Below are 26,882 nucleotides of genomic sequence, written 5' to 3'. Positions count from 1 at the left end.
GTTGTTTTCCCAAAGAATACCAATGAACAGATGTTGCTCAGCTCACAAACAGTCAATAAAGACACATTAAGGCCAGTTGCTCTGCTGTGTTTACCCGCAATAACAATTCACTTTCTATATTCTGCTGATCTATAATCCTACTTTCCAATCTAAACCACTGTTAGGAACCACCAAACATTTTCACTGGTCCCTATGCCATCATGTTCCCTTCATCACATGTACATCTAGCTAAGGGTCACTCTAAGGGCGTCATACTGTATGGAATGTTAAGTCCACTGAGGCAAATAAAAACTGATTTGATTTGATTTGATTTGATTTGATTTGATTTGATTTGATTTGATTTACATGCACATAAATATAGCCTGAGATGGACACAGTCTCTCTCCAACACAGGTGTGAATAGAAAGTGGTCACAGCCAGGCCCGGAGTGGCTAATCGGGAGAACCGGGAGCATTCCCGGTGGGCCGCTCTGGTTTTTGGGATGTGAGGGCCGGCCCAGTCATGGCACTGACTGGGTTAAAATATCATTATACCTATTGGTGCATTAAAAATCATATTATTAGTCCGCAGTTAAGTTACTGCTAATGGAAACTGACCATTTCCTACAGCTTCAGTTTCACATTAAAAGCATCTAACTGGCGTAACGTGAGATGACTTTTATTTTGAAGCATAAATGGGAACTTCATGTGTTGCGGTGAATGAAGATAACTTGTAATTCTGCGCTCATACCAAAGGCTTCATAAAAGTTAGTGACAGCCCCCAGTCATTTATTTTCAATCTATGCTCGGGACAATGGCGACTGTAGCGTCGGCTGCACTGGGATGAGCCCGAATCCGAACATTTATTCGGATGAGCACGGACAACGAGATCGATCCGAATATTTTTACTTCGCGAATAGTCTGGTTATTATTCGGGAAACAAATTTAATTATTTTGTCTATCATGCACTAAATTGACGCAGCGCGTTCTGCCTTAAAGGTTAAGTAAGCGGTTTATTTATGTTAATATAAGTGTTAAATCGCTCGATTCATACAGTGATCACTTACATAATGTGCGCATTTCATAAAGCCAATCTCTTAGTCAGCTGCTCTGCATGTAATCGGCAAATAAACTTTTTGGAGGATCCAGACATTTTTATCCAATCACAAGAGAGAACGCTACAAACCGACACCCGTCTCACTCATGGTCTCACTCATGGTCTCACTGCCGGTGCACGCCAGAGCAACAGATGGTTGAATGTGTATGCGCCTACAATGGCGGAGCAGGTAAAAATCCTTCCCAATGTCTGTTTTGATGGTTTGTATCATGATTTATCACACGTATGGATCTGAGATGATGCTAGATAACTCGCTGCTTGAAGACCGCAGTGCATTAATGTGGTGACGTAGGGACGAGCGATGGAACTGCTAACTGCAGTAACTGACAGGAAGTTAGCTAAAAGAACCGTTCCGCTTACAGCACCTTTAACTTGAGTGGCACCGATCAGCTGTTCATCTCCGCTGCCGTGGCGGAGAAGAGACAGACCGCCTGCATTAGGCTAATGCATGGCCCCGTGAGCCGCGGTCTCTCTCCATTCCGCTGGAAGTTTCTGACCCCGAGTCACCTTCAGTCCCTCCTGACTTTAATGTATTTCAAATCTCTTAACGTGAACCACGTCTCTCTAATAGCAGGCAACTGGCCGTGTAATTCATTTAATAAAATCAGTCTTTAAATATTAGATCTGCAAACACTTTGCCTGTTTAGTTCATACAATCTGTTAGCCTAACTGTGCGTTGATCACTTAGATCACTAGATTATAAAACGCTGTTTCCTAGTCTAAAGTAATTATTCATTGAGCCAAGTTAGAAATTAAAAAAGAGAGGGAGAGAGATAGCGTGATAGAGAGACAGAGATAGGTCTATAGAGAGACAGAGGGAGAGAGAGAGAGAGTGAGAGAGAAGAGGGAAATAAACGGGCAAAATAAATCTTATCTAGATCGATGGATCATACAACTTAGTTTAGTTAAAAATAAAAAGGGAAAAAGATGAAAAAATTAAATAAAGTGGGCAAGTTTATGATTTACTGTGATGTAATAGGCCTACTGTTTCAGACTCTGAATGTTAGATGTCCCCCAGTCAAACGTGTAGGGGCTCAGACAGTTCATATAACTTATAACGAGAGAGAGAAACAGACGAGAAGTAGCCTACAGTATGAGGAAAACATATCTCATTATTAATAATATGCCAATATTAAATCAATTTGAGGCTCTGAAGGGACAATAATTGTTGGTGAAAAAATATTCAGACATAAGCCCAGCCCACTTCCGGTTTCATATCCTAATACAGATACATATACAGATAATTGTGTTTGTTGAACAGATACAGATAATGACGTCTCCGCACACTCCTACTGCACATAGTAGCACCATGGCAGGCACCTATAGGCTAGGCTACACAGGAGCATTTGAGTCCACACACAGTCAAACACAGAATAACAAGGGTGCAGAGAACAGTGCACTTTTGCAGACGTACATATTAAGGTTGTTATTACATTACATTAATAATGTCGGCCGTGAACTAAAGTGGGCCGGTCTGACGCATGAAACTCCAGGGCTGAAAATGAGTCCCACTCCGGCCCTCACAGCCTCTTCTACATCTGTGCTGACTGAAGACTGGTCTGCCATGGATCATTCTACAACCCCTTTTGTCTTCTTTCTCACCTCCTCTTCCTCCTTTTATCCCCCGTCTGCTATAAAGTGTGTCTTTCATGTGCGTTTGTGAGGCGTTAAAGCACCACGACAAGTTTCCTGAATCAGAGGCCTTTCGTTATTGTTAGCACGTGCTAATTGCTTTGAGTTAATTATGCTCATGACACCGATAGCTTCCTTCAAATGAGGGCCAGGAGAATGCAATAAAACATGGAAGGGGACAAAGAATCGATCAATGTAAAAAAAATAAAAATAAATGCCTGAGAGGGTTCCAGATGTTAATAACATAACAAAACCAACAGTATTAGAAATGATTTTTCTACATATAGCCTAATGAACTCTCAGACATTGAACTATTATATTCAATTCCTAAAGCTGTTTCACAAACACTAGTATAAATGATATACAAAGGCCAAAAACACATTTAGCCTTTTTTTGTTCAGTCTGAACAGCACCATCTTTGTTATCTTGTGTTGTGCGTCCTATCCATGATTTGTTTACAAAATTAGGACTATTTTTAGGTTACAGCCTGACGGCTTTAACAAAGTATAGAGGTGGGGCAGACATTGAGCAGGTCAAACCTGACTGACGGTTCCCACTGCGAGCATGGCCATAACCTTCACTGTTGAACAGAATATCTGGCCACATACAATAAGCAATATTTCAAGCCCATTAAATTGTACTTAAAGCATATCATAACTGGAGAATGAGTGAAGCCAGTTCAATAGTGTGATGAGAAAAAGGTGTAAAGAGTGTATGGAGAAGATTGTGTGAAGACATATTTACTCACCTCCATCGGAGACTGCAGCGGACTGTAAAGAAGCACAGAGAGACATGGATTAGGATAATCCCTCATCACACGGATGACACATTCACAAGGTCACAAAACATCAGCTCCAGGAGGCACCTGCCCGGGCACGCACTTTGGGCCACATGGAGACACACACACACACACACTGTGTTTCTCACAGGACCTGGCCCATTAACTCACACAGACTTTCACATCATAACACAGTCAGGTTCAGCGCCCACACTCATTGTCTTGCGTGTGGGCGGACTTATCTGTGAACTGGCTGTGCTTGCTCGGCAGGAAAACCCTTCTCAGAGAAGGTGGGGCTTATTGTGTGTGTGTGTGTGTGTGTGTGTGTGTGTGTGTGTGTGTGTGTGTGTGTGTGTGTGAGTGTGTGTGTGTGCAATGTGCAATGTGCATGTGCGTGTGTGTGTGTGTGTGCATGTGCTATGTGTGAATAGGGGAACTTTGAGTCTGCCTGCCCCCGATTTCACGGCGCAGCGTGAAGTTCACCAATTACAGATAGGGTATAAATTAACACACAGTTACACAAATTGGATCATATCTAATCTAATCTAAATTAACTTTCAGCCACCATATTTCTCGCTCACTCAAACACAGATAACTATACAAAGGCTTATTCAAACCAAACTTCTATAACCCCTAACATAGACACAAAACAGTGCACAGAAACGCACACACACACACACACACACACACACACACACACACACACACACACAATTCTGTGCAGTGATTTTCATCACAGACATGCTGAGCTGGGATGAGATCATTCAACCCAGACATCAGTAATGTAAATTTGGGACATAGTTGAAACTCTAGAGGCGTAGACAAAAGAGAGGCATGGGAGAGAGAGACAGAGACAGAGACAGAGACAGGGACGAGAAAGGAGGGGTGAGAGGCAATTGAATACAGAACTGTTTGTCAAAAACAGAAGTCAAAATTTCCGGAAAAAAAAGGTCTGAGCCACACTGTTGAGTCTTTTAATGCTGTTAATCTGACCACTAATCTTGCTCTGTACTCATATGATGGTAGGGCACAATGGAGTGGATATGTGGGTAGATATGACGCTTCTTAAGGTCATTTCTATGGGACGTTTGTGTTTTGAAATGAACTTTTAATGACCTCATCATTAGTCGTCCTACCCAGACACACAGGAGCGTCTGAGATGACTAGATTTTGTTTATGTGAGGTTATTTTACATTCATCACTTAGAAATGTTTCCACATCATTTCTGAGGACTAAAGTGCTCTCTCCCCTTTACTTTGGTATGTTGAACGACACTTAACACAGTGACCATGATTGTCAGTGGCAAATTGCAAGCACAGAAGTCCCCCGACCAGCCATTTAATAAGCGTTTGAGCTTATTAGGGAAAAGAAATTGCTGTTCCATGCTCTCAAACATGATATTATATTTAAACTAAACACCGTTTGAGCAGCATTTTGCACACTGGTGTTGCACATGATATTGTGTCCACACCCTGTCTTTGCCCAAGGGCTGAAAACAAAATAATACAAAGGGATCACAGCTAATCTCCTCACTATACAAGCGGAACCAGTATACAATTGCAGTTACTCAGAGAATTCACTTGAAATTAAGTAACCCAGTTACTGTCCAAAAAAGATCCTTACTTGTAGGGGAAGGTCTTTGTGTTCAAAACAAAATAATTACTAAAACTGACATCTGGCTAAAAAAAAATAAAATTGATAGTTCATTTTTCCGCAGCTTAAACAGTAGGCTGTAAAAATATATAAAAAATAAATAAACATTAAAAAGCAGCTTCTTATAACACATCAAATATACGTAGCCCGTCCAAGGTTCAAAAATATGCAAATTGTACAGTCACCTGGTTAGCACGGAGCATGTAAACGCAGCCCCGGGTTTTCCGACCGTAACCTGCTATGTCACTCTGCAGTCAGTCACTTGTAGAAGCTATTCATATTCAAAACTTCACAAAATAATGCAGCCTGCACAAACCTGCACAATCCTGACTCACATTCCATGTACATTCCTTGAACTAATCAAATCAGAACCAGCACAGCATACAGTATACAGTATGTGCTGGTTGGAATTGTGTGCAGCTTGGCCATTTCCTCACTCGTGCCATGCTGTCCTGACCAGATGGCCCCAGCAAGCGTAATCACTGGGATTAGCTATTTCAGACTGTCCCTGGAAGAGTACAGGGTTGGCACCGGCGTGTGAAAGGAGATTTGATGTGACTTTATAGCTGTTGATTGTGGTGGAAGCGCCGCAGAGGACAAGAGAAAATGACAGAGGCAGAAACCTCACCAGTGGAAACCAGTTACCCGATCTGCACGCTTATTAAGTGTCCCACACATTTCAACAGCGTGTGTCCTGCCTCTAATGTGAGCGCGTGATTCATGTGTGCGTTAAGACACGCTGAGTGTGTGTATTTTATATGGGTTCAGTCTATGTGTGCATGTGGTCCACATCTGTTGGAGATGTCTTTTGTAAGTAGGGTGCATTCTTCGGCATTTGTGAATTGTGAACGTGTGTGTGTGTGTGTGTGTGTGTGTGTGTGTGTGTTAACCCCCATTCAGCCCTGCTGTGATCACTTCCAGACTTATTCCATGGTTTGGCCCCTGGTGGAGGCCCCAAGTCCCCTCTCCTCTCCTTTTTCTTTCCCACACTCACCCTCTAACCTATTTTTCAAACCCCCTTCTTTTGTTTGTTCTTTTCCTCCTATCCAGTTATCCCTCTCTTTCTTCCTCTGCCCCTGATTGCCACTCTCTCTCTCTCACTCTTCTATCAAGTCATTCTCTTCTTCACTCCTTCAACCCCCCCCCCTCTCCTCTCCTCTCCTGGCAGATCCTGGTCATTCCTGACAGACCACAGGGAACGGCTGGGGTTTTCCAGACTTTCCCTTCCTAAAGCTGCTCTCCCCCCAGCCCAAGCCCCTATCCGCCAAGAAAGCCTGCAGAAGGAAAATGTTAAATCTTTATAATAGACTCATATCAAATATACCCCCCCCCCCCCCCAGTATGTAACAAAGAAGTCCTTCCACTTCATAGACGGCCATGTGCTCTACTTTTAGCCTCCATTGCATTTAAACCTATGGAGATCTGAATCACCTCAGGGATTTACCACAATCAATGTCACCACCCCAAGTTCGAAGCAAAACCTCAGAATGTGCATGTGGTTGTGATTTTTTGTGAATTCAAACATGGCTTTAATTAACGGTTCCTTCTACATCAATTAACACGTCAACACAATTTTTCCTCTATTCTGTCTCCAGGCACAGCTGTTCCTGCAGTAGCCTGCCAATTCAGGTCAGCACACAGACATTAACAACAAAGTCAAACAAGCACCACATTATTATTATTTTTTTCTTTACTGTGATTTCATACTTTCATACAAAATCAGGGAATATCACCTCACAATCCGCTACCTGTCCGCACTGTGTGGCGTTAATACACAGCCTATGCTCTGTAAACTCGTATGTAAACAGAGGGGCCCCACCGTAGCTACCAACATGCCTGTTTTACAGAGCCTACGCTGTGTATTAACACTGAGGTTTTCTTTCAGCGCATACACACAGTAAGTACAGGTGGCGGTTCACTAGGAGATATTCACTGATTTTGACACAGAGTCATTTTGAAATAAGCATTTATCAGAATAGCTGACCTGACCTTTATTACAAAATTGAACACAACTAATTATGAAGGCAAAAACTGGTATTGAAATTAGAAATGTGAAGAAAAAAAAAGACCTGAGAGTATATACCGTTTTTTTTTTTTTTTAAATAGACTCATAACAGAAACCGACATATTGGATTAGGATCCCCTATGATTTGTGACCAAGATTTATACCAAGAGAGATATAAAGTAGAGATATAGAGTAAAACTGAAATAATAAAAAAATATGGCATCGGACAACAGCAAGTGACACTTCTTTTCAGTGATCAGTTCTTTGTTAATCTTAAATAAATTGTGTTAATAAACGGGTGAATACTATTATAATTACAATTTTGTAAAGACACCATCAAATGGTTTGTCCTGTCCAACAAATAGTCCAACCCCCCATGAGGTTCCCTTTTAAACTACACAAACAATAAATACATTTGAGAATCTAGAACCATGAAATGTTAGGCATGTTATCTTGGCAAATGACTTAGAGGTTGCTAATCCACTAATCATTTCAGCACTTTCATATCTTAATGTCAAACTTTAACTGACGCCTTATTCGTAACTAGTCCAATAGCCTTCATTGTTCTATATCTCCACTCCGCCTGTGGGTGCGGCTGACACATCTTGAACTAGATACTGGTATTCCCAAAATAAAATTAAGCCCGTGAAGATGTTTCTAAGAATATTTTGCTGTTCGGAGAAGTCCTGTGTTCTGAACAGTGGAAGTGTTGTGGATAGTTTAACAATGAACACACACACACACACACACACCCACCACTCTCTCACATACACTTCAACAAAAGATAAGATCGCTGGGTCACATGTCTGCCCAACACTCACTGGTGGTAACACATACACACACACACAGACACACACAGGTCTGATCAAATAGGCTGGCACATGTGGCTCCCCAGAATCTCTGCCCTGGGAACTGGGTGCATGACCTTGTTGATCAGTAACGATAAACTGGAATATGTGCGGTTTAAAAACATGACAAAAAACATTTCTGCCTGCGGGTCACAACATGTTTGTACACCTAGATCCTCCTGCTTTCAGCTCCCTGAACATAACATGCCACCTTATAGCCACAGGCCTGGCTTGTTCATGTTGGTGTGTGTGTGTGTGTGTGTGTGTGTGTGTGTGTGTGTGTGGTAGAGTTACTCTGTGTACAGGTTCCAAGTGCTTTTATTAGCTGTGACTAGTGGGAGAGGGGTGGCTTACATCATCTGTTATGGGGCATGGACGTCGAGGTCAAGCTTTTGCAAAACGCAGGCTGAAATTTACAGCTATACACTGTCACTATTATGATAATATTAATACTTTAAGAGCCATAAAAGTCTCCTTAAACAATCTCAAGTTTCCAAAATGGTCCCTGTCTTGTGAATCTGCGTCTAGGTGGACGGCAATTCCTGGAAAAAGACACTCTGTTTGGAAGGATGAGACACGGAGCAGCCAGTAACACTTAACAGGGTGAATTAAACATGACTTTCTGTGGGTGTAACGCACGCACACGCACACACACACACACACACACACACACACACACACACACACACACACACACACACACACACACACACACACACACACACACACACACACACACACACACACACACACACACACACACACACACACAAAGACAAGACTGTTTGTACAGGAACCTTATTCCTGGCTTCATCCCTGGAGCTGCAACTGCCACCTTTGGTCAGAAATGAGCTTCAACTGTTGTGTGTGTGTATGTGTGTGTGTGTGTGTGTGGGAGAGAAAAAGTGAGATTGAAATATGGGAGAAGAAGATTGAACAGGTCTTCTATAAGTCCACTCCTGTGCCTGTGAACACTGGCATTACTAGAGGGGGCCACACCTATAACTGAACAACTGACACACACACGCATAATGTCCTTAAAAAGGTGACTTAGAATGCACAACACAGATTTTGCCCGCTGCACGTGTGCACGCAAACACACACCAACACACACGCTTCCAGCTGAGGAGGAAGCTGTTGCGCCAGGAGTCTGGCCGTGTGCGTGCCTGTGTGTTTACTTTTGAATATGAGGTGAATAGTGGCTGCCATTGACAAGACCAGAGTCACCCTGCCAGGATTGGCAGCAGTGAAAAACCACTTAGCTTTAGCTTAGCTTAACTCGGATGAGATGGGATGAGGCCGATTGAGTTTGAATGATCCCATAGTGAGTCAAATGAGGCTATGGGACACAGATTCTGGGCCATTATCCTTTAGATGCAACCCTGAGATGTAGAAGACAGACTTGCACACATCAAACTAGTTCCCCGGAAAAAAATAATGTTCTCAGCAATATTTTTCAAAAAGCATAACTGACAAGATCGACGAATAAACAGATACACAAGCAGACTTACTGTCAATGGAGCCTATGTGTGCACACCGTCTCAACGTTCCCACAAATATTTCAGAACTTTTTTTTTCTTTTCCCCCCCAATGTGAAATCCACACACACACACACACACACACACACACACACACACACACACACACACACACACACACACACACACACACACACACACACACACACACACACACACACACACACACACACACACACACACACACACACACACACTCGCACTCTCTCTGGAATTCTGGGATAAAGGCCTACATCCCTGCCATGCATTCAGGAATCGATATCTGCTATCTGTGAATAGGAAGGAATGCCAGATAATGTTTGCTTCCCCACAATAGAGCGGCGCAGGAGATGTGACTCAGGAGAGGGCTGAGCCATGTGATAAATGTTTGTTTTACTTGGCCTCTTGCCCTGCAACGCACACAGACAGAAGAGGGAACAAGATGTAAACACGATAACAATCTGATCAAATACCTCGGCCGGAGCACACTCACACAGCGGCAGGTCGACACGCTAAATTAGGGCGATGAAATGAGAGCGTTTATGTCAGCTCACCTTTCTGTTGCTGTCTTACAGCAGATTAACTCTTACTTTCTTCAACGCGCAGACACAGACACAGACACAGACACACACACAAACACACACACACACACACACACAAGCCCGGGAGGTGTAATGTACAAACCATATGACTCACACAGCCAAGGCAGACCATTGTGTTTGGCCTCCATTTGTCTCAATCTCTGGCCCTGTCTGTCTACCTCTGTGTTTTTTCTTCTTCTCTCCTTCTCTCTATCTCTGGCCCCAAAAACACATCTGGCTTCAAGAGGAAGGGAAACAGCCTGGAGGCGTCTCAAACTTTGGTTAGTCTTCCTCTCCTTCTGTCTCCCTTTACCTTTACACACACTAGTTTAAAAAAAGAGGCCATTTTTCCTGTCTAGAGACCGTTTGACAGGACTGTGTGGGCGTGGCCGTATCGAATTGTCCCCATGGCAACCGTCAATGTTTTTATAGTACGTCCGTGCAGAGAAATGCCGTGATTAGATTTATATGCTTATTTTGTCATAAGAACCAGAGCATAGCCCTGCCGCATCTATACCAAATTTCTATAAAGTTTATTAAAGTTAAATACCAATATCTTTAATCATGCAACTAACTCCCCAAATGACATGTTATCTTTTACAGTTACATGAGTTTTTGAGGATTGGGTTTTACAGGGGCTTCAACTTCTGTATTGTTTCTTTCCCCAAGAGCTCCTATCCTTGTCTTCATTGGTCTCACTTTGTCTCTCTACACATGGTTCCCTCCCTCTCTTATGAACTGAAGTTAATGGATTCCTCCCTCTCCCTATACTCTGCTGTAGGTAACAGTCTTGCCTCCCATGCATCTGTGACCCTGCCTAACTCACTAGTGAGCATAACAACGCTGGAATTCACCGTCGTTTCCCTTTCTCCATCCCCGTTCCATCCTTGTCTGGTTTTTGTCATGAACTGTACAGAATGTAAAACCAAAGCAGGGGCTTACAAAAACGAACGTGTGCCAAGCAGAAAAGAAAGTGCTGCTGACTCTTTTGAAGAGGCCATTAAGTTTTTCCACCTTGGCAGCATCACAGCCAGACTTTGCTTTATTTTTTATTTTTTTATAAACGCTTTGGCTTATAAATCTGAGAACGTTTGAACATTTTGTATCCAGCATTAGTCGGGTTTCAAGTTTGCGTGGAATTGGTGTGTGTGTGTGTGTGTGTGTGTGTGTGTGTGTGTGTGTGTGTGTGTGTTTGCGGTTGTGTGTGTGTATCTTTGTGTTTGTGTTTGTGTGTGTGTTTTTGTGTTTGTGTGTGTGGGCATACTACTCACTGCGTTGAAGTTCCAGACCCGCTTGAAGGAGAGCCTCTTCCTCAGGCTCATCCTGCTCTCCCCTCACACAGGAGGAAAACCCACCGACTGCTCAATCTACATATCGGACCCCGCGCAAACACACATGAAAACAATCTCACACACACACACACATGTGACGGAGGTGCCTCTGGGAGCAAACTAGGGCAGGAAATTCGTGCAGACAGCTGACTTTGATGGAGCCATGCCTCAGCACGCCTGTCACACACTCCCCATACAAACACACACGCACACTAACCCTTACAGCTGTGAATGATCAGCCTAAACTATGTGCTAAAGTCGCATCGAGTCAATACACTGTGTACACTCACTATTTCTCTCTTACTACTCTATTCTCCTCTCCCTCGCTTTCTCACACACTCCTCCACACACTTAGCTGACTGACAGACTGACTAGGAAGTTCCATTCTCTGGCAGACGCACACACACAAACTCACACACTATACTGTACACGGCTCCGTTTCCATAGTGACACGCCCCCATCAAGGAGAAAGGGGCGGGAACAAAAGGTCAGCCGGCCAATGACGCAAAGGCACGGCCCTTACCTCTCCAATCCTCCTCCTACCCCTCCCTGTTCAAATCAATGTCAGGAGGTTTAGTTTATAGGTCTAATCCAATTCATCTGTGTCGGATGTATTCTACTGGTTGAGTACATTTGCCGTTACCTTCTCTGCTTCCTGCACAGGGAGAGGAAACAGAAAGAGCCAGAAAGTGTTTAGTGCCTAAGGTCCGCTTTATAAAACGTCAAATAAATGTATGCAGGTGTGTTAAAGAACTTCAACTGTAGAAAAAAAAGGCACTTCACAGGACGGAGCAGCCAATATTACGCTCTCACTTGCTCACGCGCACACACACACACGCGCGCACACACACACACACACACACACACACACACACACACACACACACACACACACACACACACACACACACACACACACACACACACACACACACACACACACACACACACACACACACACACACACACACACACACACACACACACACACACACACACACACACACACACACACACACACACACACACACACACACACACACACACACACACACACACACACACACACACACACACACACACACACACACACACACACACACACACACACACACACACACACACAGGCTGCAATTGAAACTGTGCACATGGCCTTGCTCCCCCTAATTTCCTGTATTGGTAGAAAAAAAACAGTAAGCGCTTCTGTTACACCTTCTCCTATGCCTCCACATTCTGTCTTTTCAATGGTGTTGTGACTACATATCAGACCCACGCATTTGGTGTGACCGTCTTTTGCCGCTGTCTGTCTGTGATGACTCACTGGTGTGTACTGTACACTGATAAGACATTACAATGGGTGTTCAATTACAAATATTCATCCAACAAATATTTCATAAGCAAACTCAGACATGTTTTATGATGTGTATAGAAATCCTTACACAACACTCTCTCTGAACTGGATTGTCTCACTGCCAGGCCCTCAAGCTACTGAATCTAAATGGTTTTTCAATTGAATATAAAATGGTCCAGTCCTTGAAAACTGTCATTTTGTCTGTGTTTGTTTAGGAACTTTCTCCTTGTAGGACGAGGCACCCTCCGGATGAAACAAAAACATCAAAGAGCTTAGCTTCACCCTCCACAAGCATATGGCAAACCAGTGAACACCAAAAGCTATGTGAGCTATGTCTACTCCCATGTTATTCCACATTATTATTTCTAACAAAGAAGTGTCACTTATGTCTTCTTTTCTTTTTGCATCTCCCCAAGAGCCATATGAGTCCACAGTTTGGGGTAAATTTTTTGTCCACCCCCCCCCCCCCCCCACACACACACACACACACACTGAGGCTAAAGGCACTGTCAAAGCCATACTCAACAGACCCTTCTTATGCTAGAGGGGCCACCCAGTGTCCCCCAATCTGAAAATCTTTCAAGTTTGCATGATTCAGATAATTATATTAAATGCACCTCAAAAGCCAGTGAAGCTGCGTTGTTCAAACTTTGCATACTAAATCTTAGAACAGCCCACTGCTCTTTCACACACCCTAAACGAGCCGGAATGTGTATGGTGTGAGAGTAGACCGTGCTAAAGTTCAGCCTCAAACATATCTGTCAACAGAGGGGAAGAGAGAAGTATAGGGGGAGCCACATGGAGGGGTGTGACAAAGTTTAAGTTGGCTTAGTCCACATCCTGGCCAAGGAAGAGTGGAGAGGAGGAGAGAAGAAAAGAAAAGAGATTTCTCATGTCTCCCCTCTCCTCTTTAGCCTAATTCCTGTGGTCTAGCCAGGCAGCTCTGTTTCTTTTGTGTGTGTGTGTGTGTGTGTGTGTGTGTGTGTGTGTGTGTGTGTGTGTGTGTGTGTGTGTGTGTGTGTGTGTGTGTGTGTGTGTGTGTGTGTGTGTGTGTGTGTCCACTAGACATGTTTTTTTCTAGGGCAGTTCAACATAAAAGAGAAATATTCCACTCAGCAGATATCAGATGACAGTAACACAACAGGGCTACACAGAACCAGCCACACTATGCAGCGAGACACACACACACACACACACACACACACACACACACACACACACACACACACACACACACACACACACACACACACACACACACACACAGAGACGTTAAAAGTTAACACTGAGTTGATGTTGTGAGTCTAGAGATTTTTCCCATTATAAATACAGTAGTATACATTAATTTCCCAAGCAGATTCTAACACATAATGTGTCCATAGGTACATCAACACATGCTTTGCTTTTGCTCATTTACACTTATACTTTACTACTTCTTCTTTTTTCTTTATTTTCTTTATAAACATTCCTTTATAGAAACAAAAAGCTAGCCACATACATTAAACAATGTGTATTCCAACAAGTATACCTTTGAATTAGTTAATAGCCTTGAGTGGTTCGTATAAGGTTTACTTGCCAACCTCTAGTCTATACTAATGTATTATGTCTGTGATGCTTATTTCTAAACTTTGAAATGCTGAAATAGTTAGTTTGGAAATGAGTAATAACAAGTAAGTATTTCCTTCCATTCAAATCCTTAGTTTGCCTATAGTGTCCACAAACAATATAATATAATATATTATAAAATATTGTGACATAGTAAATTCAGCTAGTAAACTGAAAATCACTGTCTAATTTTGGTCATTCAGTTATCAGAAACGTGACAAATGCCAGTACTTAATTATAATCAATACATAAATCCTGTAAAAATGCAATATTGCGACAAAGAATTCCTGCTCCCTCATTGGCTTGTTGCCTGACCCAACCTCTGCTACCTTGCCTACCACATTTTTTTTTTTTTTTGCAGATCATTATCAAAATGGGGAACATTTAAGAAGTTTGAGATTCTGGGAAATGTTTGGGACTGGAACCACGGTCTCAAATCAAGTTTATGAATAAGACAAAGTAAAGCAAAGTGGGGAGATCAAAAGTTGGTTTTCCTTACCAGTTGAACCAACAGTTACATATACGTAATAAAATAAAATAAAATAAAATAAAATAAAATAAAATAAAATAAAATAAAATAAAATAAAATAAAATAAAATAAAATAAAATAAAATAAAATAAAATAAAATAAAATAAAATAAAATAAAATAAAATAAAATAAAATAAAATAAAATAAAGGGCTTGCATGAGCTCACTTTCAACACTTGATTATCTCGCCCCAAAACACGGAAATTCAACAAAATTCAACACTGCCCTCTGCTGTCACAATGGAGGTGAAGCGCACTAAATCAAACCGAGCCGGGGAAATACTTCCTTCAGAACATTGTCTCTTATCGCTTTAGCACCACTATTCAGTGTGACAGAGTGCATCAGTGATTCAATGGATCGGCCTTGTCTATAATCCGTATTGTGTGTTAGCGTGAATATTGTCAGTGGGGCAGACTTTACTGTAAAACAATACACACAAGTAAGTACATTAAAAAGGCAACAGAAACACTTCATAGACATATGTTAGTGTTAGTGCATCATCAACTCAATGCCTATTAGTGCAATGACTCATGCCTATTGTCTCACATTTGCTTGAAAACTCACTTATAAAACCGGAGACTGTCAGAGCTCCATTAAATGATGACACATACTGCTACTTTTAAGAGAAAGAACTTAAAAATGACTTGGCACATGTTGTTGACTCTTAAAAGCTGTGATTTACAGTGGGCTGCTGATGCATCAGACTCAAACACATCTTGAAGGTTGTGATGAAAAATGATCTCTTATTCTTCCTTTCTCTTATTTTGTCGACCCTTTTAACTGGTAATACACAGTGTGCGACTGACTGACCACATGACACCGTTTTGATAGTGCTGATGTGGTGTATGCTCAGCTGCACCCATCTGGCACCTGATGAAGGTTTTAAAAAAAGAAGCACTTGTGTTTGGAGCAGCGTCTGAGGTGACTCCTGAGGTACTTGGTATACAGGAGCAGCATTGATCCTCACTTCATCATCTGATTTGTCCTCCACGAAACACACTCTGCTCCCAGGGGGATGTCACGAGGAAAACACACACACACACACACACACACACACACACACTCACTCAGTAACAATTCACACACAAACAGAATAAGAAATGCATGCAGCACGCTTATCCACTCTTTCCGATATGAGAATTTTCATTGTATGTGTGTGTGTGTGTGTGTGTGTGTGTGTGTGTGTGTGTGTGTGTGTGTGTGTGTGCGTGCGTGCTGGGTCAAAGGGCTTGTAGGCCGCTCTTCTCTCACTGCTGTGTTGAGGCAAATAATATGCTGCTTTCCACCAGAGTGTCAAAACCCCTTCACTCAAGAAGATTGCATACATACACACACGCATGTCAACAACTACTCCTATTAACTCCTATTAAAACTACATAAATACAATGCTGTGGACACTATCACCTCTGTGAATATACTACCATATATGTTGCCACTTTATACGTCTTTACAATTAATCTAATTAAGATATTTTGGTAGTATATTTTACAGTGCAATTAGATACACACTAAGTCTTTGGCGCAGGGATATTTCAAATGAGGTCAATTCAATTTCATTCAATTAATCGATCAATCCCACTCAAGTTAACACATCACACAGGCATTGTATCTTCCTTGAGACCTGTGCAACCAAAAACCAAACCAAACAGAATCAACAGGTTTTCCCTTTTAACTCAGCGCAGCCAAAAAACGACCCTGATGATTGGCCCGCACAGGTCACATGATCTGTCATTCCAGAGATAGGCCCCGCAAACTTAAGTTTCGGTAAATTTCACTGTATTTCACCTGAATAAACGTGCATTGAATGACTAGTGTGTATTAACAGCTGCACAAGGAGAAGCAGAAATAGAGCACTGACTTTAAAACAGGACGTTTACTTTGACGCATTATGCTTTTAAAACCTCCAAATCAATTGACAGAAAGAAAGAAAGAAAGAAATTAAGAAATTTAGCATTTTATTTATCTCTTCAACTGATTTCCTCTGCTCCAGCAGTGTTGGTCTAAACCAGTCCTGATTGAGTAAAACCGCCTGAATGCTATATGTGACTGAGGCAAAGGAGTCATCGGTGGGTACAAATATATAGGCTGCATTAAATGTAGAAAGAGTATACACAGACTCACACACACACACACACATATAAATTCCCATGCACACACACACACACATGCAGTGCACTATACAGCTCGTCTACTCACTGGATGAGCGGCCGATTCAGGATCCACGCTCAAAGTTTGCTGCTCCATGAAGGAAGAGACAAGTAATCCTCAGCTCTGCATGTGACACCTTCCCTCTTTACACATGTCATCAGCTGTTGAATGTGTGTGTGTTTGTGTGTGTGTGTGTGTATGTGTGTGTGTGCATGTGCGCGTGTGTGCGCGCAGAGAGACGAAGCGGCAAAAGCTTGATGGAGCAAACCGCTACAGAATGTCGCTGTCGTTAAGATTCCCTTCCCTCTCTCTCTCTCTCTCTCTCTCTCTTTCATCCCCCTTCTCATCCCACTCTATCGTCTCCCTCGCCGTGCCTCTCTGCTCTCCCCCTCCTCTCTTACCCGCCCTCCTATAATTTCTATTCCACCCACACACAGACACACACACCCACACACACACACACACCCACCCACCCACACACACAATACATATGCGGAGGCACGGCTTTCGGAGGGAGACCCCTTTGCCATTTAAGAACACACACACAGCCACACATAAAATCAGCACTGGTGTTGAATGCGTTACCCTCTTCCTTCATCTGCTTAGTATGCCCCGTGCATGGCCGGAGCACTGACATCCATGATGGGTGGTGAGAAAAAGGGGGGCAAAGTTAGGTACGCAAGACATAAGAAGAGATATGTTTTGGAGGGGGGGAGAGAGGGGGGGCAGACAGAGAGATCATCCAGTTGACAGCAAGGATCGGTATTTGTGGCGAAGATTAGGCTGTGTGCAAGTCAAATCAGAAGAAGCTGCATTCCTAAACATGCCTTGACACACAGTGGAGGTGCACACACACACACACACACACACACAGACAGACACACACACACACACACACACACACACACACACACACACACACGCTCAGTCCAGGATTGAGGACAGCGGGTGAAGCACCATTGCACTCACACTCAACACTGACAGATAACCAAGAGGACATCATACAGACAGGAGTGTCAACACCGACCCACAGACACACAATGTTTTTCACAACCTGGCTCATCTGAATGTCACGTTGAAACAGCTCTAGAGAGTGTTTTCAAGTACTCTAGAAAGATAATCAGGTCCTGTTTCCACATAATATTGACTATGACAACATGCATGAGTTCATTTAGCTGTTTACACTGATTGTATACCCTAGAGCTTAAGACAATCCTACTACTGGTTTCACACTAGTTAGACTAGGTGTGTCAATAAACATGCAAGTAAATTATTTACGTTACGTTCAATCCAAGTATTATTATTTTGACATAAAACAATCTAAATTTAGCAGCTGACAGTCTTCCATAGTAGACGAAGTCAGGTGAGTAACTGAGCCAGTAAATGGACATTAAAGGATGAGTTTACAATTGTATCAAGGTTTGTCTTAAAACAACAGTCACATGCCTACCGCAAACGTACACTAAAACTATTTTTCCTCACTTTTCTCTAAACTGTCTGTAAAGAGATCTCCTCCAAACGCTACACTGAGATTAACTTGAGTTAACATGGGGCTTCATCCATCACGGTCTGTCAAGTGAAGTATGTGGCCATCAAAGTTATGATCTTTTTAGTACAAGAAGTGCTCTTTTTGTTACTTGGCCTCCCCTGTGGCTCAGAAATGTGTTATCATGTTAAAAAAAAATGGAGGAACTACTGCAGCAACTAACAAGGTTTCCCACGTACAGTACATATGAACATGTCAGTATACGATTCAGATAGACTTAATAAACTGAACCAATCCTTTGACAAAAAAGTTTGATGAAAAAAGAGTATTTTGTAATGGTTGACAGATAAGACTGATAATAGCTTGACTGATTCTGAACTAGCACTGCAGAAATGGCACATGCATGGCGCACTAAGTTGTGATCATGGATATTAATGATTACAACTAAAACTATTGCGTTATAACATGCCTCAGTCAGAAATGCAACAGCAGAGTAGAAACTTGCGTATCTGGTCACAGCACAGGCAAGCAAATGGGCTGGATGTAGTCATTCTACCAAACACTGAAGAACACAAGTCAACAATGTCGTTTAAACACAGATCTAAATAACCTATGACAGAATGTCCTTCACAACACACAAGTAGCATAGAGTTCAATCTTCCACATTGCATCTAGTAAGTGCATCATTTCCTGTGACTCATGAGTGCATGGATAAGCATGTGGAATACCACATCAAAACATACTGAACTGGCTTGATTGGTAATAACAGAAAAACACTTTGAATATCAGCATTGTTGATATAAATGTTGTCCATGAATTGATTTAAAAAATGGGATTCCTGCTTCTATGCCAAACCGTGAGCCATTTAAACCACTCTGCTACATTACTTCATGATCTGAACTGTAACAGTGTCTGCCGATTATCTTGTCCAAAAAGATTAAGACTGAACAAGAGACCATAATTAGTCATTGTTTTAAACTAGTATATACCGTCTTCTCTTCAACATTAGTGGAACTAATGTAGATGCATGTGTGCTGCTCAGACGTATCACGTGTGGCTACAGCCAACAGCCTTTTATCATTTGTCTGTATAAATAGCAGAAGACTGCTGAAACAGTGAAAGCTCACAAAATCCCAGAGCATTTGCAAGAAATGTACCTTGTGTGCATCCATCAACAAAATGCTAAATGATTCTAATACATTCAATTTTACTTTGTGGAAAAGCAACAAATTGGATACCAAGAAAAATACAATTGAAATCACCATAAAGAAAGCACTGCCTGGACTGGTAAAACACTGGACTAGGTATTGCTTGAATTGTTTCTCCCAACGATACTTGAGCTGTGTGGAGACATTTGATTTTCCTCCACCTATCAATTACGATGCAGCTCATTGAGGAAACAGCAGCAATCAGCCCTGTAATCACCTATTTAATGGGCAATGTTTGGCTTTTGTATTTGTGCAGTCAACCTCAAGGATTATTCGTGGGTGATTTCCTTTGTCAGTCTTACTTCCCGAAATAAGCTTCCACAGGTACACCCACAATCACTTTGCTGTTCAGCTATCCAGACTTCAAGGACCGCTTGAGAACTGATTGTGTCCTTTTAGATGGTCAACTCAGCCTGTGAGCTGTCTCTAAAACAGCTTTGTGTGATTTGAAACATTAATACTTTCCAACAAAGTGTGTCCCATCAGCCTGCATGCATTTATAACACACTGAAAATTGATTTGACAGAGAAGTCATCAGACGACTGAAATCCAGACACACTCGCATCCTTCCCCTTACTGCTGTCATAAGACATTGTTGTTTGTTTGTGTGTCAGTGTGTGTAAGGTTAACCACCACAGTCAGATCTATCACAAGATAATCAGCAAGCCTTTATATCTGATACACCAACAGTACTGTGCAAAGCCATAGCAACTACATCATGATGATGTCTGAAAGCTGCTGGAGGGGCTTAAATGGTTAACACAGTTAACGGGCCATGGATGGATGGATGGATGGATGTGTGTGTGTGTGTGTGTGTGTGTGTGTGTGTGTGTGTGTGTGTGTGTGTGTGTGTGTGTGTGTGTGTGTGTGTGTGTGTGTGTGTGTGTGTGTGTGTGTGTGTGTGTGTGTGTGTGTGTGTGTGTGTGTGTGTGTGTGTGTGTGTGTGTGTGTGTGTGTGTGTGTGTGTGTGTGTGTGTGTGTGTGTGCATACAGTTATAGTGCAATAATGCTTCTGTGCATCAATGTGGCTGTGTCACTGAGAGGGTTGCATGTGTACGTGCATGCATGGCTCTTCATGTATATGTATGTGCACGCATGGGTGTGTGTCTGTCTATGTACTTTTGTGTTTAGGGCCTCACTAACGAGGGGAATGTCAGCTTGTTGCTCATCAGAGCTCATTAGAAGTGCAGGCTAACACCCCGAAACCCATTGCCCCCCACCACCAACACCACACAAACACACACACCACACACACACACACACCACACACACCCATCTCTTTCGCCCTCCCCCCTCTCACATCACAAAGCCCTCTCTGTTTGTGGACATTACCGCATGTGCAGCAAGAGAAAAAGGCCTAACGACCGGAAGAAAAAGGTAGAATAGAGGGAGGAGGGTGGAGGGTGGGGTTGAGGAGAAAAGAAGAGAGAAATCCTGCCATGGGACGGTCTGGCCATGGGACAGCAAAAGATCTCTCCCGGGTTGAAACACACACAATGGTGGGCAATTCAAATGTCTTCAAAAATGCTTTGGTGCTCCATTAACACATGATGATGAATCATTTTGTTGTAATAGGTCAGGATTAAAATAAATAAAAAAAACTGCTGTATGAAAAGAAGCATTGTGTCATATATTTTATAAGTTGGCGTCAAGTCTCTAGCTAAGATTTGGACTGATGATTACAACGTGTAATAACATTTGAATTAGAAAATGATTACAGTTTGAGGTGTAGCAAAACAACAATGGGAATTTGTGGGCAGGAAAGCTCATTTGCGGCACCAAATGATCTGCAAATTAAAATTCCCCTTCAAGGAATTGAATTCAATCTGGTAATGTAGCTGTTACCTCCAGTTTAAATCCAGCCAGGGATTTTTGCAACATGTAATTAAGTAGCCCTCCCCTCTCTCCCCATATTTCCTGTGTCTCGTTACCATGTTTCAAATAAAGGAAAAATGCCAAAAATGTATTTGGAAAAAAAAAATGCATTACTGAAGCGACGGTGTGGGATCTGCTTATCAACTCCCAGGGTGCCTCGGTAGCCATAAACTGAGGAAACATTTAGCTTTTCTTCTGATGTCTATCTGAAGGACCAAAACTACTGTTATGAGTCGTGCAGGACAGCAGCACTCTGCTTTGGTCTCGCCAAACTTCACACACAAACAAACATGAAGGCCATGTTGAGAACTTTAACCTAAGGTATTTTTATGTCGCTCACATCAAACACAGAAAGCTGAAAAAAATAGTTGCTGAATATCAAAATAAATGTCATATTAGAAAATCCCATCATGAGTAAGACGACATGTAACCTTGGGCACACGTCGTCCTTGCCTCGAGGTTATTTACATTGGTAGCCATGAGAGCAGCCTACTACAGAAGCCGCAACCGTTTTTCTCTCGAAAGAAAATAAAATGGTTGTAAATTATAACTAAATAGGGTTATTGTTAAGCAAAACTCATGGCTCTCAAATGACTGGATACTCAGATATTTCTTGCAGCTAAATGGACAGCAAACGTATAATTCCTGCAACAATGTAGCTATCCTGCACCCAGTCAGCAGAATATGATATACCTCTTCACCTAAATGTGACGCTCCATATATCATACAGTCCCCTTATACAGTTTCAGGAGAGGGGGATTTGTTTACATTTGCAGAACCTGCATTTAGTTGACAAAGCATATTTTCTCTAGATGTAATTCTTAGTATTGAATAATTATATAATCACCTGGAACCAAACGGAAGACTAGAATATCTTTGTGAACAAACATGTGGGCCCTGCTGATGCAAACAACAATTAAAACTACATTTTCAGGTAGGCCTAGCTTTTTAAATTCAAACGGTGTTCCAAGGATCCAATGTTCCTGTGAGGAAAGTTTGTTTCTCCAGCTATGAGAATATACAGTAGATATTTTTCACTTCTCTGACAAACCCAAAGTTACATAGTGCACCTTTAATATTGAGTAATTCTCGGCCATTAAAGCTCTACAGCAAACTTAGTCCAAAATCCTCGAATGCCAGCCTGTAAATGTACATTTTCTATATCCAGAACTGTGTGTATGTTGCCACGGTGATGTGAGAAGAGCGCTTGATGTGTCATGGGAGGCTGCATGATGCCCGGGAGGCTGCTATTAAAAGATGTGGACGGTGCACGAGTGTCTCAAATGTGGACGATAACACATCGGCCAGACTGAGCTCGAGCTCTGCAAATAACACTTGACACTTGTTGGCAGATGTGAGTGCTGCATAGTGTGTGTGTCTGTGTGTGTGCTAACAAGTGTGTGCACGCATACACTCTCCTACCTCCAGGTTATCCAGAGAGCGGGCCAGGCTGTGTCGTTTGGAGCGTCCAAAGGAGCGTCTGGCATTGGAGCGCTGCGGGATAGCAGGGAAGCCCATAGTCAGACCACGGAACCTGCCACCCTGATGAAAAAAAAAAAAAAAAAACACAAGTTAAGTTCAGATAGTACATAATACAAGTGGAGCTGGCAGTAGGCTTAGGGAGCATTCACACTAGGCCATCTGTACCCAGCCCCCAAGTATATTTGCGGTGTGCCCCCTAAAGTCTAGTTTATTTTGACCAGTGCTCTGTTCCATACTCAACAGATGCCAAGTGCGGTACAGATGCTAATGAAATGACACGACCAGCACTCGCATATGCGGCGGCCCTGACTATTCCCCGCGACCCAATACGTCCATGGGCGCAAAAGACCTTTAAAAAAAGACATTTTCAAAGGTCTGATGTGAAGGGGAACGTTTACTGCAAATTTTTCAGAACGAAAATATTCAGAAACAAACAGATACAACTACGCTACAAATCCCAAACCTGCGCGTATTTCAACATGGTGATGGCTAAAAGCAATAGTGCATAGCCCGCATCATTGGGAGCAGTGTGAGTATAATGGCATTACATGTATGGAGGGCTCCTTGGTGGTCTGGGAAGATTAACATTAACAATGATCGACAATTTCCTGGGTCATGGTCTGGTTTATATCACATGCCCTCCCTCTCTTTATACTTCCTGTGACTCTTCACTGCCATTCTTTACTGGCACATGAAAATAAACAAACTAATATATAGCAGTTATATATATATAACTGCTGTCTTATACATTTTAAAATAGGACCTATTGAAAGTGTTTATTTTGATGAAGCTTTAAGAGAAACGGTTGTTTAGTTTATGTGTATTTCTTAAACAAAAGCAGAATACTCTTCTTATCCAACATATCCTTATTCAATTTGAGTGGTAGGATGGCCTAGAGGAAAGGTGGCCAACCAGTAACCATGAGGTCGCTGGTTCGATCCCCGGCACCGGACAGGAGGCAGTTAGTTGTAAAACTAGCAGAGGCTGGTATTACGCCTACGGTGCCCACCATCTCTACCATTGTGTCCTTGAGCAAGACACTTAACCCCAAACTGCTCCAGGGGCGCTGTACTGCGGCTGACCCTGCGCTCTGACCCCCTCCGAAGTGTGGTAACTTGAGAGGGGATATGCGAAAGACAAATTTCAATGTAACCAACCATTGACTAATAAAGTAACTAACGAAGAGCTATGACAGCTGCATTAATGGGAACTTATGTCCATTTATCTTTTCACATACCAACACTTCCCTTGGGAAAATATTTTTTAAATGTTTACTTTTTTTGACATTAATAAAGTAATTCCTCAACTTAAATAATTAAAACCATGATCAAATCCACATAGGTGTTGATGAATAGCACGAAAATGAACAGCATTACATTATTTTTCACACCCTATGACTGGTGCCTGTGTGTGTGTGGGTGTGTGTTTTGTGGGCCAGGTGTTATAGAAAGCTGAATGTTTAAGTGTGAATCAAATGAAGACGGAACATAACATCTACACAGTCTTACTGTGAAAATTAAAATCTTAGATTTGTGCAGCATTGCCTTGAGCTTATGCATGCATGTCTGCTGAAGACGGCCTTTTTTTCTCCACTTAAATGTTAAATTCCACATGTTAGACACAGGCATGTACAGTCCTGTGATTTGACCTGCAGTACCAGCTAGTATTTTAGTCAAGTCCTAAACCGCAGCCATAGCACAGAGACGCACAAAGAAACATCCTAACAACAACAACAGTTGATGTCAGGAAGTAATATGTTGGGTTCTTGCAATGGAGTACATCATTTTGTTCAGGTGTATTTATCACTGCGCTCACTGAATGTACCATCATTCAATAATAAGAACACACAAACAATATTCCTGATGGTATAACAACTGGGTTGAAAACCCACAGACTGGAAAGACATTAAGACCAGCTGTTCCATGCTGCCATAAACTGCTGTATGTACTGAGCAAATGAGGAAATTAGTCATTGGGTCATCAAGATTTACGGTCGAAAATCCATCCGACTGTGATGTACGCACACTGAGTAGCGCTGTAAACCAAGCTTAGCGATGCCTTGCTTTCTCAAGTCTACCATTAGCCTTTTAGCAACTGTTGTCCTTTCATCCTTAGAGAACAACGGAAATATTCTGCTTCCTTCTCTCCGCTCACAAATGGCATTTTGCAAATCTCCCCATGCTGTAGGAGCCATCGCATAGTATCAGTGGATTCCGGATGATGATGATAATGAGGACTTATTGGATGCTCGGGGGCTCCTGGGGCCAAACTGTGACACATGTTGAATCTAGCTGATTAGAAGCAGGTCTTGTAGCACTTTCATCAAGAGATGACCAGTGGTGTTGCCTGGATACTAAGTCAACCCTGCATCTGTGTGTGTGTGTGTGTGTGTGTGTGTGTGTGTGTGTGTGTGTGTGTGTGTGTGTGTGTGTGTGTGTGTGTGTGTGTGTGTGTGTGTCAGATATCACAGACTTGAACACTCAACTACATGTGGAGTGGACACAAACATTGCCGCGGTTGTAGGGAAAGGAATGATAAAGTGTTGATCTTACTCTGTGTTGCTAGGGTTTTTGTGGGTGTGGCTGCATCAGAGCTTTTTCAGAGAAAAATTTTAAAGAGCAGATTTTAGTGGGAAACCCACAGTTGTTATCTGTGCACGACGTGCGCACACACACACACACACACACACACACACACATACACACACACACACACACACACACACACACACACACACACACACACACACACACACACACACACACACACACACACACACACACACACACACACACTACATTTCACAGAAAAGAGGCATCCTTCCTGTTTACGACAACACAGCTGTCAACATAAAAACCAAACACACACTGCACTTATTCCTTGTAAAAGCGACAACTGCACCAGTATTAAAAAAGCCTAAAAGCGATAGGCAGAATAATGTAATTAGCCTCTTTGATTCAATAATACATTTAAAAAATCACAACAATCACAGTATCACATTTCACGAGTTTCAATTCAACTGCTTGTCTGGGCATGTATTTATATTCAAAAACGTATACACAATGAGTTATTAATGAGTGAGCAGTACCAATATTTCAGATTTCTGTCTATGGTCTTTGGAAGAATCCTCAGCTGTCAAGAGATTCCCAAAATTCATGTATACCTTTGTTAATGAAAATCTGAATTATTTTCCCAAGGACATTCATGAGAGAGCACAGAGCATATGGAGGTTTGGACAGTGAAACAGTGCCACCATGTGGCAAACACTTAAAGCAAACGAGGCAAATGCATGTTACACTACTTACAATAGACAAGTCGACTCTGACACTTACTCCATACAAAAAGCAGAAGAACTACTACAATGACAAATCAAAATGAGTGAGCATTTTTTTTACTCAAACATTGCTTACCGCGACAGCTGCAGCCTCCATAGCTCTGATTCTCAAGTCTGAGGACATTGTTTAGAGTGGGTTGACATTCACCTTCCTGTCACCGTCAGACTCTATCGTGCCCCTGGCCTCGCAAACACTAACACTTCCTTCGATTGTCCCCTGGGGGTCCCTGGTGGGACCTTGTCCACCGCAGCTTCTACAAGGGGAAGCCCCAAACTCCTTCAATATCAAGGAAACAAATGTGTTTCCCCCGACACCATTCTCATATTTAAATGTAGACGGAGGAGACAGTTCAACCGTTTCCTCCACACTTCTGTTTGAGCATTACAAGAGAGACAGACTGTAGCTGTCCAGAGGAAGGAATCCAGT

General features: G+C 42.3%; 1 protein-coding gene across 1 annotated transcript in view; it reads right to left on the bottom strand.

Moving 5' to 3' along the window:
* The window catches only part of rgs12b (regulator of G protein signaling 12b), a gene marked incomplete at its 5' end in the record, with an annotated part of 44,619 nt that overhangs the window by 13,204 nt on the left and 4,533 nt on the right, over nucleotides 1–26,882 (bottom strand). Inside the window, 3 exons of the mRNA XM_080029583.1 lie at nucleotides 3,476–3,497; nucleotides 17,120–17,158; nucleotides 23,063–23,182. Coding sequence (XP_079885709.1) covers nucleotides 3,476–3,497; nucleotides 17,120–17,158; nucleotides 23,063–23,182 — 181 coding nt within the window. The remainder of the gene's footprint in view (nucleotides 1–3,475; nucleotides 3,498–17,119; nucleotides 17,159–23,062; nucleotides 23,183–26,882) is intronic.

The sequence above is a fragment of the Ammodytes marinus genome (assembly GCF_949987685.1).
Source record: "Ammodytes marinus genome assembly, chromosome: 6".
Taxonomy (NCBI): domain Eukaryota; kingdom Metazoa; phylum Chordata; class Actinopteri; order Uranoscopiformes; family Ammodytidae; genus Ammodytes; species Ammodytes marinus.
Note: the sequence above shows the minus strand (reverse complement) of the source record. Positions and strands in the feature narration are given on the sequence as shown.